This window comes from Populus nigra, chromosome 12 (genome assembly GCF_951802175.1).
Source record: "Populus nigra chromosome 12, ddPopNigr1.1, whole genome shotgun sequence".
Classification (NCBI taxonomy): Eukaryota; Viridiplantae; Streptophyta; class Magnoliopsida; order Malpighiales; family Salicaceae; genus Populus; species Populus nigra.
This window is the reverse complement of record NC_084863.1, coordinates 15,878,086-15,895,503: the sequence shown is the minus strand read 5'-3', so window position 1 is coordinate 15,895,503 and position 17,418 is coordinate 15,878,086. Positions and strand designations below refer to the sequence as shown.

Genomic DNA, 17,418 nt, shown 5'->3' with positions numbered 1-17,418 from the left:
TCCAACCTCACTCTTAATCGAGTTCCCTTCAATTTTCCCACCTTGACTGAGAAGGAGAGGCAGCTTATGGAGACCATTATTGGTGGAAGGTCAAGCCTTGGAGAGACTGGTCTTGAGGTGGTAAGACTGTTGGAGAGGATCCTCACCATTCCATCAGACATCTCATGATGTCTGATGAGAGCTATAACTGTTATTTGGCCTTAACCGGACAAATGACCTTTACTGTAAGAGATATTCTTGTTTCACCTTTTAGTTTGGTTTTACAACCATTGTTCCTAACACTTGTTTTCGACAGATTTTCATAATGTGCATCCATTCCAAAAGGTGTTGGATGACCGAAAAGAGCCACATAAAGAAGGTCATTGCCAAACACAGGGCAAGCTAAGCTGTCTTCGAATGACTAAAAGAGAAAAAAGCTATTGTGAAGACCGAATTAAGGAGCCTTAAGGTGGCTTATGCCTCTTTGAAAGATAACATATAAAGTTTTGTCTTTAAGCTATACTGCACCGAGAGGTAGCTTTATATTGCTTACAATGAAGTGGATGTCTTGAAATAAGAGATCCTTAAGGCGAAGGTCACTCAAGATGGTCTGAGGGTTGAGATCTAAGTTGCAGGGTAAGAGGCCCAAAGCTCTCGAGTGCAATTGGAGGCTCTGAGGAACTCTTATGAGGAGTTTTAGGAGGTTTTTTAGAGGATTTGTAGCTCTGTTTGAGATGATTGAGGACAAGATCTTTCCTGTCATATCTAACTTGTATTTTTTTCAATCAATCAAGAGTAATACAAGTGGATTTTAGTGGTGCCTGATTTTGCAAATGTATTCCCTATTAGCGTTGTTGTTGCCTAATATGGGGAATATCTAGCTGAAAAGCTTAGGCTAGATATCCAAGCCTTTTATCCCTAATCTCTCTTTATGTACACAACCTTGGTCTTGTGGGTTTTTATCCATGTAATATTTTTTTTATTGTAGAAATTAAATTTTTACTTTCATTTTTACGTTGACTTTTGTACTATATATGAATCTAACACCTATAATAAAAAAATCCATGCAAGGTTTGAGGCCCTTAGGAGAAGTTTTGAAATTTTATTTCGGTTCAACACCCATACATAGAAAAACATTGAGGGAATTTCCTAGGCAATTTGTATAGGTCCAACCAATGCCTATATTAAAAATTTCATGCAGGGTCCAATAGCTCTTCAGAGTTTCTTTTAGCTGGTATACTAATGCTAAAACAAATTTAACACAGAGGTTATTGAAACCTATGATATAGGATGGTTCAAGGTTTTTATACCAGGCTTGTTGGGTCTGACTTCCCCTTTTAACAACTATCATTATCCTAGTGAGAAGATGGTCTTGATTGAAGAGTTGCTAATGTTATGATGGAATAACCATGCCACAACTATAGTTAGGGATGCTCATCAGACGTTCCATCTCAGGCGTATCGTGATCGTCTTTCTTTGATAGTGATTAGGGATGTCAAAAACTAGTCTAGAAGAACAAATAATGACTTTTAATCAGTTCCTCACGGAAGACGCTAGTTGATAAGGTCTTAAAATACCCAAACTATTTAGGAGCAAGATTTATGTGTTAGTTACTTGGTTAATCACTTAATTCTTGAAATCTAATCCATTCTCACTAGTCAAGATGACTAGTAGCCGTAGCTATAAAACTTGGCCCAACCCAATAGGTTCACCCAAGGCCTTGGTTAGGTTTTAAATGGTCTAAACCCAAGTTTACAATTAGCCCGATAAAACCCAATGACCCGCCAGGTTAACTCGAAACCCAGATGACCTGACATAACCCATGTGAAACCCGACCCTTTTTTTTATATATATTTTTGTTTAATAAACCCAAAAAATATAAAGTTTATTTATGAATAATTGGTCTCACATATGTTTTTATAACCTATATCCCATGAAATGTTTCTTAACTTTTTTCATATGGGATAACTATATTGATAGCCTACATTCCCATGAAATATTTCTTAAGTTTTCCATATGAGATAGCTATATTTATAACCTTCATCTATATGGAATATTTCTCAACGTTTTCATTTGGGATAATTATATATATAGCTTTCATCCCCATGGAATGTTTAGCTATATTTATAGCATACATTCTCATGCTATATTTCTTAACTTTTTCATATGGGATAACTACATATATAGCTTTTATTCTCATAGAATGTTTAGCTATATTTATAGCCTACATCCCTATGCAATGTTTCTTAACTTTTTTATGTGGAATAACTATATATATAGCCTTCATCCACATGCAATGTTTCTTAACTTTTTCATGTGGGATATTAAAACCTTAAATATATATTTTTTTAATTTTTTTCGGGTTGACTCGTGTTGACCCGGGACCTGGCCCTTTGGCCGGGTTAACCCTCAGGTCAGGTTTAATAACTATGCTAATAACTGGCACTTGGTGCCCTATGCATGATGAGCTAAGGTGGTCGGTGACTGGCACCTATAAAACGTCTCCTTTTATACATTTGGAGACTCTCATATGCTTAAGTATCTTTTCAGATAGAGAAAATTCGATAATATTTTGAATCATGGGATTGTGAACCTTCTTTCTTTTAAGGATTCAAAGGGTCTTTATAAACCCATGATTCTTATCCTTTGGTGGAGAGGAGAGCTAAAAAGTCATATTTCTTTGATAACATTAAGCATCTCTTATATGTCAAAGAGGGGAAATATTTTTGACTCATCAAATTCTCGTGGTCCAACATAGAGCCTAACAAGATTATCAGATTTACATGTACTTGGGCTCAATGCCTGGTTAAGCTTAAGGATGTTAGGTTTGGCAGCTCACCAGGCTCGTATATGCTTGACTCGGTGCTTAACTGAGCCTAAGGATGCTAGATCTGATAGCTCGCCAAACTCGTATATGCTTGGGATTAGTCTGACAACTCGTCATACTTATATATACTTGGGTTCAGTGCTTGACTAAGCCCAAATGATGCAGGGTCTGGCAGCTCGCCAGGCCCATATATGCTTGGGCTCCGCGCTTGGCTAAGCCTAATGATGTAGGTTATAGCAACGTGTCAGACTCATATTCTTAGTGATATGATCCAAGCAATGCTAGATTCGAATTGTGTCGTAAAGTTTTTAATTGTCTAGTTTTATGCTATTGAACACAACTCTAAATTAAACTGTTGGATCAAGCTAAAACTTTACCAGAAGATTTTAGATGTATTTTTCTATGTTGGGGTAAACTTTTAGGTGAATCGGAGTTCGGGAAGAACTTGCGATATAGGTCAGAACAGGCTGTATAAATTTTATTATTTACCTTTAACTTGTGGACTTTCTATTTGGCAAGAATCATTTTCCTACAAGGGTGTGACAGCTTGTTTTGAAAATTTCCTAGTTTTACAAGGATCTTTAATGGCCGCAACATAATTTTCAAGTATGGTAATGATTCATTAATGTTCTAAAATCCTATTCTTACAAGGATTTCTTATTCATCATAATTACACAAGAAAAGAAGAGCTGATGATATTTAATGACATTGGCTTTTAGGATCATTAGGTAGATAAAGACTTAGGACTTGTGGGCTTTATCTTTATTTTTGTTAGCTACAACCCAAAGCTTGTTTAGACTTAATTAATATTTTGTTTTCAGTTAGGATTCAATGCTTGTTTGGATTGGGGTTTGGGCTTATTAGTAAAGGTTTTGGGTCAATTTTTGTAAGCGAGTCAATTCAGTCTACAAGGATAGATCCATTAGGGGTAATTTTTCAGAACTATTTAAACACATGTAAGCCTAAATTTTAGCAGTCATTGATGAATAACATTTCTGAATTTTTTAGTTTTGACGTGCGAGAGAGATTCTTGTATTCTTTGGTTTTTGAACGAACTGAATCTGACTTATCAAAGATTATCTAGTTTCATGGCGTCATTCGATTTCATTATAATAGTGTTGATGTCTTGAGACAAGTTTCAATTGTGTTACACTCCTATTAGATCTATTTTGGTTTTCTAGAATCAAATCTCAATTCTGATTGTAAGTTATATGAACACATGATCATAAGATTTGCATCACTTGAACTCTGTGATTGGTTGAGTAAAAAAATGTTGGGTTCTCACATTATCTCTGGTTTTTTTAAATAAAAATTTAGGTGAAAATAAAAAATGTTGATACATCATGAACTCTGTTCACAGGGGCCTATTCATGCCAGACAGTACTAATTCTAGAAGGAGAAATCAAGCCTGCGGTGCTGTTATGGAAAGTATCTTTAAAGGAAAAGAAAAGAGCAGCTAACAATTCAAGCAAAATCACCTTCTACAGGGTCAGTAATTCCATATCGTGCTGCTACAAGTAATGAAGAGCAACTGAGCCAGATAAGCAGAACAGCTCCAAATGTGCAAGCTCTTGATTTAGACATGCCAAGAAGGGAAAAAGCACCAGAATTCCGAATCATCTCCTAAAACCCAGAAGTGGAAGTTTTTGTACAATCCAGATTTCCCACTGATATAAAGAAACAGATGCTTCAAGGGCTTGAATCTGCACAGAAAAGTCCATGTTTTGTAATGAAAACAGAAACCACGTGTTCTAATAAAAATACAAAATACTTTCTATTTACTTCTCAAACAAGGTAGAAAGCTAGTCAAAACAGTAGTTTCCAGAAGGCCAGAGATGCAATAAACAAAGAAACAAATCGCTACCAAAAACAATAGATAATTAAGAAAGAAAAAGATAAGATATTTTTATACATATGGAAGTATATATAGAAGCAAGCATACATAAGCTGTAGGTAGAGTTGAAAATCAGTAGTGTTGATCAAGCTTGAGCAAGAAAACCTGTAACTAGAGAGCTTTGATGATTTGACAGAAACGTTGAAATTAACAATGTATAAGATCTTCTGGAGAGGTGCCATGTAGATGATATTCTTGTACGCTGAAGGTTATTAATATTAGACATGTAAGGCAGCGGAAAGATCTTTTACGGCAAAGGTTTTGACCACCACATGCTTCGACTTTCTTTATTGCAACCTTGACAAAATCAAAATATGAGCATTTTACTTTGACTAAATCAAGTAAAGCAAGCTATCTCAAAACTAAACCCTTTTCTTAATTTGATCTCATCATCAAAGATAAAGCCATCATCTGTGTTTAACTTAACGTGAATTTTACCTCTCTTTTTTTTTTTTTTTTAATATAGAGATTAAGACCATGATATATAGCAAAACTAATTTCATTGAAACACTTGAAAATTAATTAACGAGGGAAATAAATGTCCAATAGCAACATTTACTTGTATTAGGGATTAGTACTTCTCTCAATGTGAATTCCGAGCCCATTGATAATAATTGTTGAAAGATTCATTTTACCTGCTGCTTTTATTTTTAGCGATATTGCTGATGAAGTTGGATGTGCATGTCGTTGTTTTTCCCAGATATCTCAGCCTCCCCAATAAATGATGAGAATATCCTTTCTGATCATCAGCCACATGCATGTCCTGTATTTATGACCCGCATGCGACCACTATGAAAAACAAACTCTAGCTACATATATATATATATATATATATATATATACAACACAATTTTGATGATCTTATTACTTCATCACATCATTATGTGATGAAGTTACATGATCATCAAAAGATGAAATAGAATAACTAATTGATATTATTTAAGTCATAGACAACTATTTGATATTATTATTAAGTTTAGTCCAGCTAGTTAATCTTGAAACATTTTTATTCGACTTTTTGCCTAGCTCATTGTGGATTGTGGCAAGAGGCATTGTTTTTTGTCCCAGTTTCTCGCTTGTCAAATGTGCAGTCCTCGAGAAATTATCAAGTAGGTCTAGTCTAACACATAATCCATAAAGAAACCGATGAATATAGGGTGATATGGACAAAATCATGTGACATCCACGCATTCGGAGACCACTGTATTTTGTGCATATCTTCTATATATTCTTTGGTTTCTAAAGACGAGGTGCGGTTGCGAGAATCTGATAGTAATTCGTAATATTAAAGAGTCCGAAAGATTTACAACACGAGATTATATTCACTGGTTGGCTTTCCATCCCCCCATTAGTTGGTACTGGAAGGAAGGGTAGTCATTGGGAGGCCTCGTAAGTAAGAAACATTAAGGTTTAACATCACTCTTGTTCCAGGCGTTGAGCTTTAGGCTCCTTTAAGCACAGTGATGCTTAAACTGACCTCAACTTCAAAAGTTAATTGCTTTTCATGGTAAAAATTTTGTGTTTGAGAAAACCTACAGTTTATAGCTTTTCTTACACCTCCCTTGCAAGAGCTACCACAACGCCAAACACACACCACACACTAATAAATTAACGAAGGCAGTGGCATTGGCACAAAAGGAATCCAACCTTAATTTTCACGCAGTGCAACCAAAAATTCACAGAAATGATACTTGAGGCTCTTTACCCTTCATGGAACCAACAATTTCCAGGAATGAAAAGGAGTAATGGATAAATCCCTCAGAGGCTAAGAGATGAACGAAGTTATTTCCAGGAATGAAAAGATCTAAGCAGTAGCTGGTAAGGATGCTCTTCCAGGTTGACGGTTGGCCAAGGGTCCATGGCATCCAAGAAGCTGCATGGAACACATAATCATCGGTTTGATTAACCAAAACCCAGTGTTCCAAATAAGATAAGGAAAAAAGGTACCAATTGTTATTGAGTGGATGCAAGAATAAATTTTTAACGAGGGCTCACCTTGGCATTCACATCATCTGGCATAATCTTGTTCTCTGCCTTCAACTTCAAATAATCAGTGAGATTAAACATGGTAAAACCCCTGAAAATGATGGTTATCAAACAAGATTAGGTTAGTAATTGTAAGTGCATCCTCACCAACTAAACAGAAAGTAAACAACTTCCAAAAGAAGGGGGGGAAAATGGCTTGCCATAAGGTGCAGGCTTTCATTTTTCCAGCATGGTAAAACAGCACAGAAATAAGAAATCAAGGCATCAGGTGTGCCTCTGAGAACAAAGAAAACGCACACTACCTCATGCATAACAATGATGCTAACATAAAAAATAAAAGAAAACCGATAGATATCACGGTTAATAAAACAAATGAAAGAAATTGCATGTTACTTCCTGCTGACAATGATCTTTTGGCGACCAGGGAGCTTGAATTTTGCACGGCGAAGAGCCTCCTGAGCATGGTGACTGTTGTTGTCCTTGCAACGAACTGACAGAAGAACCTGTCCAATTGCAACTCCAGCACAAGTTCCCTGTGGTTTACCGAAAGCACCCCGCATGCCAGTTTGGAGCCAATCAGCTCCACCACATGAAAGCATCTTGTTGATACGCAGGACATGGAATGGATGAACCCTGATTCTCAAATGGAAAGCATCCTTTCCAGCAAACTTGGCCATGTATTCGTTGCAAGCAATACTTGCTGCCTCAAGAGCCTCACTGGAGACATTCTCCTTCTCCCAGGACACCAAGTGCGCACAGAATGAAACTCATCAACTCCCTTCCTCTTCATGCCAAAATCATAAACCCTGATAGGGTCAGGCACACCGCGGCAGTAACGTGATTTTGGGCATGGCTTATTTTTTATCTGACGGTAACAGTTTGCAGGTCCTACAAATAAGAAAGAAAAGAAGAGGGTGAACAGCTTACTAGCAGAAAACACTTTTTTTTTTTTTTTTACAGTTATCCAGATATCTTTATACTCGCCAAGTCGATTAAATTATTTTTGAACAAATAGAAAATGAGTTGGGTTAAAATTTTCACACGATTTAATTTTAAATTCGGAAAGTTGGATTGAAAAATTTCAAAGTTAAACTAATAAATCAGGTTTATAAAAATTCCAAATAATTCTCTAAGACTTACATTCAAAAATCCTTTTACCCATCATGAGAAAACAGGGAGAGGAGGGAACAGATTCAATGGTTCAAAACATGGGGTGGGACAAGGCAAGAGCCTCTTGCAAAACCCATTTAATCCATAGATCCTTAAACACACACAAACTTGAAACTAAATAGGAGAACAGGTAGATTTTGATCTCATAGCAATATCATTAATTAATTCTTCATTACATTACATTGTCAGTAAAAGATATGTTGGCATTGTAAAAGGTATCTCTATTGCCCTGCCTACTATTTTCACAAAAAGACGAATTCTACAAAGACTATAGAAAACTAACCAAAAAGTTGATAGATAATCCCTCCAATCCAATCTTGAAGTACTATAGCAATGGCAATCCAAAATTTGGTTCTCCATTTTATTTTTATTCTTTATATTTCATTTTATCTAGGAGTGATGGTAGGAACAACTCCACTAACAAGGTCACTGCTAGAGACTTCTGACGACACATAAGGGTTCTTCAATAGAGAGCATGAAGAGGGTGAGGTCATTTCCATTCCGGTATCAGTGCTCATTGTATCCGTTGTTTTAGTATCCGATTCTGGCATCATATGCCACATATTTTCAAGTTCCCGGACCACATCAATCATTGATGGTCTTTCATCCGTCTCATCGTTGCAACATTTCATGGCCAAAGTTAAGAACTTGTCGACGCAGTCGGAAGGATAAGAACCCATTCGTCCATCAACGATAGAGAAGATCATACCAGTTTGATATGCGATATTAACCTGTCGAATCATAAATCCAGAGATTATGAGATTCAGAGATTGAACTGATGAAAATATTTCGTCATCATGAAATGGATTTGGGGACTAAATGCTTCGTTTGCATGACATGGTGCTCCTACAGGATCTCTAAATCAATATTTTCTATCAGTATAAAAGTAAGAAATTATAGTCTTGAGTCAAATAAGAAGAGGTGGTAAAAAACATTACCTCTCTAACAATGTTTTTGCCGTGCGAGATTGGTTGCATCCCAGTCAACAACTCTAGAAATACGACACCAAGGCTATAAACATCACTCTTGTCTGTCAATTTATGAGTCAGAAAGTACTCTGGATCAAGGTAACCCTGCAGAGTTAATACAACGTTTAAAAGAGAAGAAATACAGGGAATCAGTTAACTCCCGGTTTCTATTTCAACTTCGAATTTCATCATGCTACTGGAAGATATACATGTAAAAGGCTCGGGCTCTATTCTTTTCATTAAACATAGTGCGTGCGATAGACTTACTGGAGTACCCTTCACGACCGTGGATATATGACCCGGCACATCCCCTTCAATGTCTGGTACTGGGGCAAGTTTCGAGAGTCCAAAATCAGCAACTTTGGCATTATACCTGGAGTCCAATAATATGTTGCTTGCCTTGACATCTCGATGGAATATTGGAGGATCAGCTTCTGTATGTAAGTAGAGGATGCCCTTAGCTGAAGCCAGGGCAATTCCCAATCTTGTCGCAAAACTCAATGGTTCTTTTGCCTTCGCTGCGATACCAGATGCATGATCCATCAAATAAAACCCATGGGATAAGCACAGAGAATATTGAAGTGAATCAATCTTGTTTTAGGATTAAAAAAAATGGAATTCTATAACAAAAATTGTGAGATGTACCAGAGAGATGATCTCTGAGAGTGCCATTCGACATGAACTCGTAAACCAACATCTGCACACACAAAAGGAACAGATAATACAACCTTTTCCCAAATGATGTCGCAAATGGGAATTTTCCTTGAGTTGGCTTCACGATGATCAGAAGCATGCAGTTTAATGTTGGTCAAGCTAAAAACAGGAATGGTGGACTCAACTAAATATCTCAAATTTAAAAGACATGAGAGTGCACCTGTTCGCCACCTTCATCACAAAATCCAATCAAAGATACCAGGTTCCGATGATGTACCCTTGACAGCAACTCTATTTCTGTTAAGAACTCTCTCTCACCCTGAAAAGATGCCTCTTCAGCCCGTTTTATAGCCACAGTTCTGCCATCAGCGAGAAATCCTTTATAAACTTTTCCATAACCCCCTTGACCAACTTGGCTGGAGCTATTAAAATTGTTGGTAGCCAAGGCCATTTCAGCATAAGAAAAATACTTCACACCTTCAATTTTCAGGGAGGCTTTTGATACTGTGCCCAAATACAGGAGCATGTTAAAAATGAAACTGTTTCCAGCACTAAACTTTTGTTATGAAGAATTCACAATACATTTATATATATATATATATATATATATATATATATATAATTAAAGTTAGGATTTACTGGTTTGACACAAATATGAGACAAAACCACACAAAAAGATAAAATATTTGCATAATTCTAATCTTGGAAAGGTAAGGCACTCACCACGACGTCTTTTTGATATTGCTCGGTTGTCCCTCGAATGTTTTCTCAAGATAAGAAGAGAAACAACTGCTGATAATGTAACTGCTCCTGCGATGGCTCCCAATACTATGCCAACCAGAGCACCCTTGCTTATTTTAGATTTTTGAGGGGTGACAAAAAGCACTGGGATATAGCAACAACAGTGAAGCTAAGGATATCAAACCTTTGTAACACTTTCATTACACACACACACCGATGAAAGTACACCAGACATAAGAATTGCAGAATGCATTTTGGTTAGAATACTTCACAACTCATTTCATCAGCAAACACTAATAAAATAGCATTGTTATAAGAATCATGGCAGTGAGACCAACGATTCAAGACTCCATATTTTAAACCATAATCACTTAGAAAGTGCAGAAAAACTTTCCACAACTATTATTATTATTATTTTTTATAGTGTGTCTATGAAGTAAGAACATATTCATATATAATTAGGATAAGCATTAATTTATTTTTGATATAACACTGATAGGTTTAGGAGACAGACCATTTGTATAAGGATCCAACAGATTGATGCCGAGAAGTTCATAAGGTCCGAATAATGGACTGTCAGGAATGTTCCACCCGGTGAACATGCTAATGATGCGTCGAACCTCACTGTCATTGAAGGTATGAGAACTGTTTTCGTTAACAGAGACAGGAAAAAGCTTCAACTGCATTTTTAATCGAGGTCCCTCTTCCCATATAGCTGAAGAAAGGTCTAGCTGATAAAGATGCAATTCAAGACCAGAGGTCAAATAGTCCTGGAATGCAACTCTGTAAGGGATAAAATTTGCAAAACCAGGACTTTTCAGTCGATATCTGAAGATCAAAGGGGCAGCACAGAAACAAGATATAGGAGATGTTTGGAAATATTCGTAAGGGGGTGGGCATGATTGAGTGGGACAGGTAACATTAGATTCTGTTGTACTCTGATCATTCATATCAACATTCTGCGATCCACAAAATTTTACTATGTTGGAATTTGAGCATGCCGGATTTCCTTGAAGCCTGAAAATCATATATCAATAAGTGATTGCCTGAAAGTTCTATATTTGTCCACGAAAGTAGGACCAAATTAAAGATCACATCTTTTACTACTATCAAATGCAAAGTGAGTATTTTTGGCAGATGAAGATTCTCATAGAAGGGTAGATAAACATCATGCACAAGTAGACATAGTGTAGCAATGCTAGTACAGAAGCAAACCATAGCGTGACATTCTGAGGGAGACTGGTGCTGCCAGAAATATTTGAAAGCCTATTGTTTTCAAAATGCCTGCAACGTCGAAGAGCAAAAACTGCTGATTAGCGAAACAAGCATCATTTGCTAAAGAACTAGACCATCCTAGAGCATCCACCTTCCGTATTAATAGAGTATGCTGAAATCAGCACATCTTCTTTCTTTTTTCTTAGAAATCAAGAATAGAAGTGTGCTTCAGAGTATTTACAACATAAAGGAAAGCATTTTCATTAGACTCTTCCGCAAGAAGAAATGTTCATTTTTATTTCAGCTCTTACAAGTCAAGTCCTTCATTCCCGTTGGTCCTAGTTTGCCAGATGGTGGAAGGAACAGAGCCACTCAATGAATTGTTTGCAATTGACCTGCACAGAATATGACCAAGTTGAACCATTTAATTTAATTTAATACATACTACATATGTTTGGGCACCATCTAAGCTTCACCAGTAAAATCAAAATGTTACAGCTTCTATAATAACATGAGCTATAAGAAACCGGAAACCAACGAGAAAGAATGAAATAGCAAGTGGAAAAATGCTCACAGTAGCTGAAGTCGAGGAAGGTCTGAAAAGTAGGCAGGAATAGTTCCATTAAGAGTGTTGTTGGATAAATCGCTGCAAAATAAGCAAGGAACATCAACATCCAAAAAAGCTTGGCTGTCGTGAGCCCAATGATTTCAAAATTTCAAATAATACTCCAGACAGTTGAGCGATTTGTCTTATGCAAAGAATCTATGTATTTGACTCGTGAAAACTGCTATAAAAATGTAGATCATGTAACATTTGCAATAGGGAGAAACCTTACATGGTTGTGATATTTTCAGAAAGCTTGTTTGGAGGTATGGGTCCAGCTAGCTGGTTGAAACTGAGGTCTCTGAGAAATCACATTGACAATGGTAAGTGGAAAAACAGAAGCCAGCAGAGTTATCCAGGAAAGGAACATAATATAATTATCCAGTCAGGTGGAAGTCACAGATAGAAAATATATGGACTTACAGATAGCCAAGATTTGGTATCCTGCTCAGGTCAGGCATCGGACCTCGCAAGCTACAGTTCCTGAGACTCCTGATAAAGGCCAGTCAAGGAACAGACGGCAATCACATTAAGAAACACATACAACTTTTGAAGCTTGTACACTAAATAATAAAATGAGAAATCACACAAAGGTTCTAAGACATGAAAGGTTTACGGAATCTAGACTAGCTGACATGACATGTCTTCACTGCAGCAAAGTAGATTATTGAAGGTGAAATGAAACAGTAGGTGACAAGGAAATGATAGTACAAAGATACTCAAAAACTCCATATTTTACAAATTTTATTGTATGATTAATCTATCACAAATCAAAAAGTTTGGTGTGTATCAAAACTGATTGAATAGTCGAGGATTCAGCAGACATACAGATATTGCAAGAAGGGAAAAAAAGGCATACGTAGACTTTTGTCAAAGCAACTTCTTGTCAAATTATAGGACTTACAATCAAGGCATTAAGTTCTGCTCGCATGCATTTATACACACACGCACACACAAACAGTACCCACATCCTCATGAGAAGAAAGGACAAGCTTTACTTCTCAAATACTTGCAAATCTAGGGTTGCAATTTGCACTTACAACTTCAACAATTGAGTCATGTTTCCATAAGAAGGTGGGATTGTGCTCCCATCAAAGTGGTTATTGTCAAGCTGGCTGCAAAATGAAAATAGGCAAAGATTACTAGACACAAAAATCTGTGAAGCTAAAATCTACTATATTGATATAAGAAACCATAAACTCATGATTCATAATTTCCCAGGAAGTAAGAGGGCCATACAGTATAAGTAATTTCGGCAATTTGTATAAATCTGGCGGAAGAATTCCTGATAGATTGTTGTTATCCAGAAGGCTGCAAATATTTTTCATGTTAGCAATAAATTGACACAAAAAAGACCAGCAGAACAATAAAGGGAAGAAATGAAATTAAGTAAACAAGTTCAGTAATGGATAACTGACACACTTCTGAAACAGGAATCTGGATATTGCAAACTTACAAGTGAACAAGATTCGGTAATCTGGAAAGCTCAGCCGGGATTTGCCCACTAATTGAATTGTTGTTCATGTGACTGTCCACAAGGGAAAATGATATATGTACCATGAAGTATGAACTAGTTAAGTATAAGAATCAAGATTATTAGCACTAGTAATAGAGAGTATAGCATCAGAGTAATCCTCACAAGTGCTTTGTGCTGTTCAAGTACGCAAATGATTTAGGTATTGGTCCTGATATATGATTCTGGTCTATCTGTATTCTGTCCAATTTTGGAAGATGGCCAAGCTCTTCCGGTAAGGGACCGGTTAATTGATTTCCATTCAGGAGCCTGGAAAAATAAATCCTCCATCAAACATAGAATGAGAAAACAACTGTAGAGTGTAGTTCAGCAATAGTAACAAAATAAACTGTATTCACATTGACTTTGGTGTCAACATTCAGCACTAAATAAATCAGTTCATGAGAAATAACCTAAACAATTAGAACTCAGAGACTTTAAAATGCTTGATCTGTTGTTTTCACACTGTAACAGTGTTGAAACTGTTACAGTCTAAGATATTAAGCTAAAAAGAAGTTCCAACTTACAAGAGCACCAAAGACTTAATATTGCCTATCTCCGGCGGTATGCTTCCAGTAATGCTGTTCCACATAAAATCCCTTCGATAAGATCAATAGAGAACATATGTCAGTCAAGCAGATAAACTGTCAAGAGATAGCCATTCTAACAGAGAGATTTGTTTCGGAGGAGAGGACATGAGCCTTACAAAATCTCCATGTAAGACAAGAGGCCAAGCGATGGTGATAAAGTTCCTGATAAATTCATATTTAACAGTTGTCTGCATAGAAAACAAAAATATTGTTACACAGTATCTGGGAAGAAAAGAGAGAGGGAAGTCTGGAAATATCCATTATTCAATCAGTATACAAAATTCCATTAAAATTGTCAAATTTATGAGCTTGGATTCTAACATGTAGCTTTTGCATGAGGCTCAGATAGGGGTAATTATCGATTTAGTAGGGAATTATGGAGAGTTTTCATGTGATTTGGAGAAGAGCACAACAAAATATTGAATTCTCGAACTGGCAATCTGCAAGCTTTAAGGTGACGTGTTTTGAAAAATTGGGCAATCTACACCAGATTACTCCTAACCTTGAAGTAACTCTGGCCAACATATATTCAACATCAAAACAAAAACTTAAGGTAATCTGAAAATAAAAATGTTCAGGCAGCTTATTGGAACTAACTGAAAAGGAAATAAAAATCTGAGGTTTGGAATCATACAATTCTCTAACATGTAGATAGGCATCCTCTTTTGTTGTATTGAAGCACAAAACCCCTGTCCAGTTTGATGTGCATGGATCCCCTCGTCTCCAATTACTCAAATTCTTATTGATGTCAATTAAACTGTTCCTGATGTCTTGCAACGCCTTCACTGCAAAATTTAAGCATATGGTCATCATCGTTTCATTTTTCATTGCGCCTTGAACAACTACTTAACAACATCACAGACACAATAAGATGGTCTTCAATCAGATTTCTCAGTAGGTTCCACAATGAATCATAATATGATGTTTTGAGCATTATTCAAGATACTTACAAACATCATCAACATTTCTTGCCTGGACAATTAGCAAACCAAGGATAAACAGTTCAAAACTACTGGAAGTCTCAAAATTTGCTCCATGTACTAATTACAATCAGTATTTGATGCGCATACCAGCAAAAAAATTGAAGCTACAATAAGATTAATTAAATCAATCAAGCTCACTAATTAGGAACTCTATTCACAAGGGCATATTCAAGCCAGACAGTACTAATTCTAGAAGGAGAAATCAAGCCTGCAGTGCTGTTGTGGAAAGTATCTTTAAAGGAAAAGAAAAGAGCAGCTAACAATTCAAGCAAAATCACCTTCTACAGGGTCAGTAATTCCTTCTTGTGCTGCTACAAGTAATGAAGAGCAACAGAGCCAGATAAGCAGAACAGCTCCAAATGTGCAAGCTCTTGATTTAGACATGCCAAGAAGGGAAAAAGCACCAGAATTCCGAATCATCTCCTAAAACCCAGAAGTGAAAGTTGTTGGACAATCTAAATTTCCCACTGATATAAAGAAACAGGCAAAGAAACAGATGCTTCAAGGGCTTGAATCTGCACAGAAAAGTCCATATTTTCTAATGAAAATAGAAACCACGTGTTCTAATAAAAATACAAAATACTTTCGAATTACTTCTCAAACAAGGTAGAAAGCTAGTCAAAACAGTAGTTTCCAGAAGGCTAGAGATGCAATAAACAAAGAAACAAATCGCTACCAAAAACAATAGATAAATTAAGAAAGAAAAAGATAAGATATATTTATATATATTGAAGTATAGAAGCAAGCATACATAAGCTGTAGGTAGAGTTGAAAATCAGTATGTTGATCAAGCTTGAGCAAGAAACCTATAACTAGAGAGCTTTGATGATTCGGTAAGTTTTTGACCAGCAGTACCATATGAAATGCAGCAGCAGAGTTATTGATCATGCAAATGGTGATGATGATAGCCATCTTTTTCATAATTCACTAAGCTTTACATTGGTGTTGAATAAATAAACCAAACTGGGGCTGGCTCTTTTGACTTTGTTGTTGGGATGTTGAGGAGTTTTGAATGCTTTAAATAAGAAACTGGTGTTTGACCAACATGGACAAGAAGGCAGCTCTAGCTGATGTGTTTCTTGAACGATATGGCCAACCTACCTCTACCTGCAGCCAAAAGTTAATACTAGAATAATATGGCCTAGCAATTGCCACTTCCAGTGGTAGTCATAACTGGAATTTAGAATTTCAAGTTTAATGCTAGAATTTTTTAATCTTGTTATTAAACTTTATTACAGGGGTTAATTTTAAAATCTTCTAACTTAACTCTTTATCTAACTTAAGTTTTCAATTAAACTATATAGAAGCTAACTCAATTTAAATCGATTAATTTTATAGGTTCAAATACAACTTTAATGATTAATAAAAAATATGACTTAATTTTTAAAAAAACTTTAAGAAGATAATTTTTAAAAAAATATTAAGACAATGACAGATTGGATTGATCTCGGTCCCCCCATGACCCGGGTCATTGATTTTATTGAGTTCAATAACTTTTTTAAAAATCTTTTTTATTTAATTATATGATAAAATACATGCTCACAAAATTAAGCATCGATCTAAAAATAGACACTTATTTGAGACAATTATCCCTATAGAAAGCAAACAAAAGTTCATAATGTAGTCTATTTTCCAACCAATTCAATATTAAAAGATGAAATAAAAAAAATTAAAAATAATTAAGACCAAAAACAAAAACAAAATATAAGTGGGAAACCTATGAATTAGGTTAGGGACTCCACTAGGATTATAATTTGTTTTTTTTTTCAAAAATATTTTTTATTTAACTATATGATAACAAAAATAGACGATTGTGAAATCAAACACTAACCCAATACCGAGATGTTTTTTTTAGATCGCGATAATCTCATAAAAGGCTAAACGAAACCAATTATGAAACTGAATTTCCAATTAACCCAGTATTTTAAGGATGAAATTTAAAAAAATAATTAAAAAAGTTAAACTTGTCAAACCTGCGAACCAAGTCAACCAGCCAAACCTGTGAATAGGTTCATGGATTTTATAAAGTTTAATAACATAAATTTTTCTTAAACCTTTTTTTAACTATATGAAAAACAATAGATGATAAAAAAAAGGTTAAGATCAATTAAAAAAAAAGTCATCACACCAAACTCGTAAACCAAGGCAACCCGGGTTACCATAACAAACCCGCAAACCAAACTAACCTTATAGAAAGGTAATATAAAAGGAAAAAAATTATGAAGCTAAATTCTCAAACATCCCAATATTAAAAGAAGAAATCGACAAAAACAAATTTGAAAAAAAAATCACAA

At 35.8% G+C, this 17,418-nt stretch overlaps 2 protein-coding genes and 1 pseudogene across 12 annotated transcripts in view; all 3 read right to left on the bottom strand.

Moving 5' to 3' along the window:
- Positions 1 to 16,099, bottom strand: part of LOC133669826 (probable LRR receptor-like serine/threonine-protein kinase At1g06840) — a 31,215-nt gene extending 15,116 nt beyond the window's left edge. For 2 of the 7 annotated variants that reach the window (XM_062090145.1, XM_062090141.1), the window contains exons 1-2: positions 4,749 to 5,120; positions 4,285 to 4,509 (exon numbers count right to left, since the gene is read on the bottom strand). In XM_062090145.1, the coding sequence (XP_061946129.1) occupies positions 4,285 to 4,426 (142 nt within the window). In that variant the 5' untranslated portion in view covers positions 4,427 to 4,509; positions 4,749 to 5,120. Of the gene's footprint in view, positions 1 to 4,284; positions 4,510 to 4,588; positions 4,677 to 4,748; positions 5,121 to 15,979 lie in introns of those variants that run through there. The other 5 variants (XM_062090143.1, XM_062090142.1, XM_062090144.1 and 2 more) reach the window with 5 other exon arrangements.
- On the bottom strand, positions 6,305 to 7,574 carry LOC133669830 (large ribosomal subunit protein uL16-like; annotated as a pseudogene).
- LOC133669824 (probable LRR receptor-like serine/threonine-protein kinase At1g06840) lies at positions 7,992 to 16,117 on the bottom strand. 5 transcript variants are annotated; one of them, XM_062090138.1, is made up of 21 exons: positions 15,980 to 16,117; positions 15,403 to 15,639; positions 14,776 to 14,926; positions 14,258 to 14,329; positions 14,079 to 14,150; positions 13,678 to 13,821; positions 13,495 to 13,566; positions 13,278 to 13,349; positions 13,079 to 13,153; positions 12,462 to 12,530; positions 12,271 to 12,339; positions 12,009 to 12,080; positions 11,746 to 11,829; positions 11,435 to 11,503; positions 10,734 to 11,236; positions 10,202 to 10,363; positions 9,699 to 9,982; positions 9,470 to 9,521; positions 9,092 to 9,342; positions 8,795 to 8,929; positions 7,992 to 8,587 (listed from the first exon to the last, which is right to left on the bottom strand). In XM_062090138.1, exons 2-21 carry the CDS (start codon positions 15,542 to 15,544, stop codon positions 8,243 to 8,245), a joined length of 2,895 nt encoding a protein of 964 aa, XP_061946122.1. In that variant the 5' UTR covers positions 15,545 to 15,639; positions 15,980 to 16,117; the 3' UTR covers positions 7,992 to 8,242. The 5 variants fall into 5 exon arrangements, with proteins under 5 accessions (XP_061946122.1, XP_061946120.1, XP_061946124.1 ...); XM_062090136.1 differs by having other exon boundaries at positions 15,403 to 15,547; positions 15,980 to 16,113; XM_062090140.1 differs by having other exon boundaries at positions 15,931 to 16,072.
- Between the last annotated feature and the right edge of the window lie 1,301 nt (positions 16,118 to 17,418).

Excerpts from the sequence above, each read along its gene's own strand:
- LOC133669824 (XM_062090136.1), bottom strand. The coding sequence starts at position 16,045 with ATGAAAAAGATGGCTATCATCATCACCATTTGCATGATCAATAACTCT. Across the intron at positions 9,522-9,698 it reads GTGATGAAGGTGGCGAACAG|ATGTTGGTTTACGAGTTCAT; the intron begins GTGCACTCTCAT and ends TTGTGTGTGCAG. Across the intron at positions 9,343-9,469 it reads TCTCAGAGATCATCTCTCTG|CGAAGGCAAAAGAACCATTG; the intron begins GTACATCTCACA and ends CTGGTATCGCAG.